At 35.2% G+C, this 1202-nt stretch overlaps 1 protein-coding gene across 1 annotated transcript in view; it reads left to right on the top strand.

Moving 5' to 3' along the window:
• The window catches only part of LOC107582906 (protein FAM57B-like), a 16366-nt gene that overhangs the window by 2922 nt on the left and 12242 nt on the right, over nucleotides 1-1202 (top strand). The window contains exon 3 of the mRNA XM_016268934.1: nucleotides 680-839. Within this exon, the coding sequence (XP_016124420.1) occupies nucleotides 715-839 (125 nt within the window). The 5' untranslated portion in view covers nucleotides 680-714. The remainder of the gene's footprint in view (nucleotides 1-679; nucleotides 840-1202) is intronic.

Genomic DNA, 1202 nt, shown 5'->3' with positions numbered 1-1202 from the left:
TATAGAGCCCCCCCCCCCCCCCCTTCCCAAACATCCCAGCTTCTTCTGCTTGAATATAAATATGGCAGCTGTCCGGAATAATTTAAGAACTCCTTACAAAGCAATAATGAGACCAGTGAAGGAATGCAGTTGAAATTATTTTCCTCAAGATATCTGGGAAATCTATCTGTGCCATGCTATCACAATGCATACCTTGTAGTCTGTCATTTGAACTTGTCTTGTGAGTTTAGTGGTGCTTTACGTTGATGTATTTGTGTAATCTGACACAGTGTGTTTTATGCACATTACATTTAAGAAGGTATGTGTCTTGTTTGTCGAGTGCTAATGTGGATTTTGTGGTCTAATTTGGCTTCTTTACTCTCCCCGTTTGTTTCATCCCTCTGCCTTTGCCTTGCCCTTCTTTCTCCTTTTTTTTTTTTCAGTGAACAGATTTTGGTGAGAATCAAGTTGTGAACGCAGTGCTTATGATCAAGCAACATGTCTGCCACTAACTAAACAAGATGTTGTTATTATAAATTAAAATACTTTTATTGCTTGTCTATTCAAATAATTTTTCAAGTTTGAGTTTTCATAAAGGGCAATGTTGTTTTTATATACATTCGATTATTAAAAATATATAGACTTTTTAAGATGTCATTTAAAACCAAACACTAAAATGTGTAAAATGTATCCTCTTTAGACACACAGTGACGTTGAGCAACATTGCTTGAGATTATGCTGAGCATCCTTGCAGCTGGCTCCATATTCTTCCCAGGCCTCTTCCTGCTGTCCAAGCGATTCCTGAAACATGCTCCTGGGCTCAAATGGAGCGAGAAGGATGCTGTCATCGTCTCGTCCAGGTAAATAAAGGCAAGAGAAAGTGAGACATGTTGAAAGGTGCTGTCAGGCTCAAGCTACCTGGTTTTATTTACTTGTGTATCTGTGCTCTTTTTGTTTTTGAAAGTGAAAGTCATAGCAGTGGATTCATAATTGTATTTTTGTGTGATTATTAAGCATCAGTTAAAAAGGATAACTTGACAAACCAGTTATTGTTTAGTTGTTGTACTGTATCAGTCAATGTGACTTTTTGAATAATATATATGTAATACGCATAAAATAAAATATGCATCAATAAAATTGACACTTGCTGAGATAAACACTTATTTTACAAATAAATTGTTAAAGTTACTATATATATATATATATATATATATATTAGGGCT

This window comes from Sinocyclocheilus grahami, unplaced genomic scaffold (assembly GCF_001515645.1).
Source record: "Sinocyclocheilus grahami isolate Dianchi unplaced genomic scaffold, SAMN03320097.WGS_v1.1 scaffold48.1, whole genome shotgun sequence".
NCBI lineage: Eukaryota > Metazoa > Chordata > Actinopteri > Cypriniformes > Cyprinidae > Sinocyclocheilus > Sinocyclocheilus grahami.
Note: the sequence above shows the minus strand (reverse complement) of the source record. Positions and strands in the feature narration are given on the sequence as shown.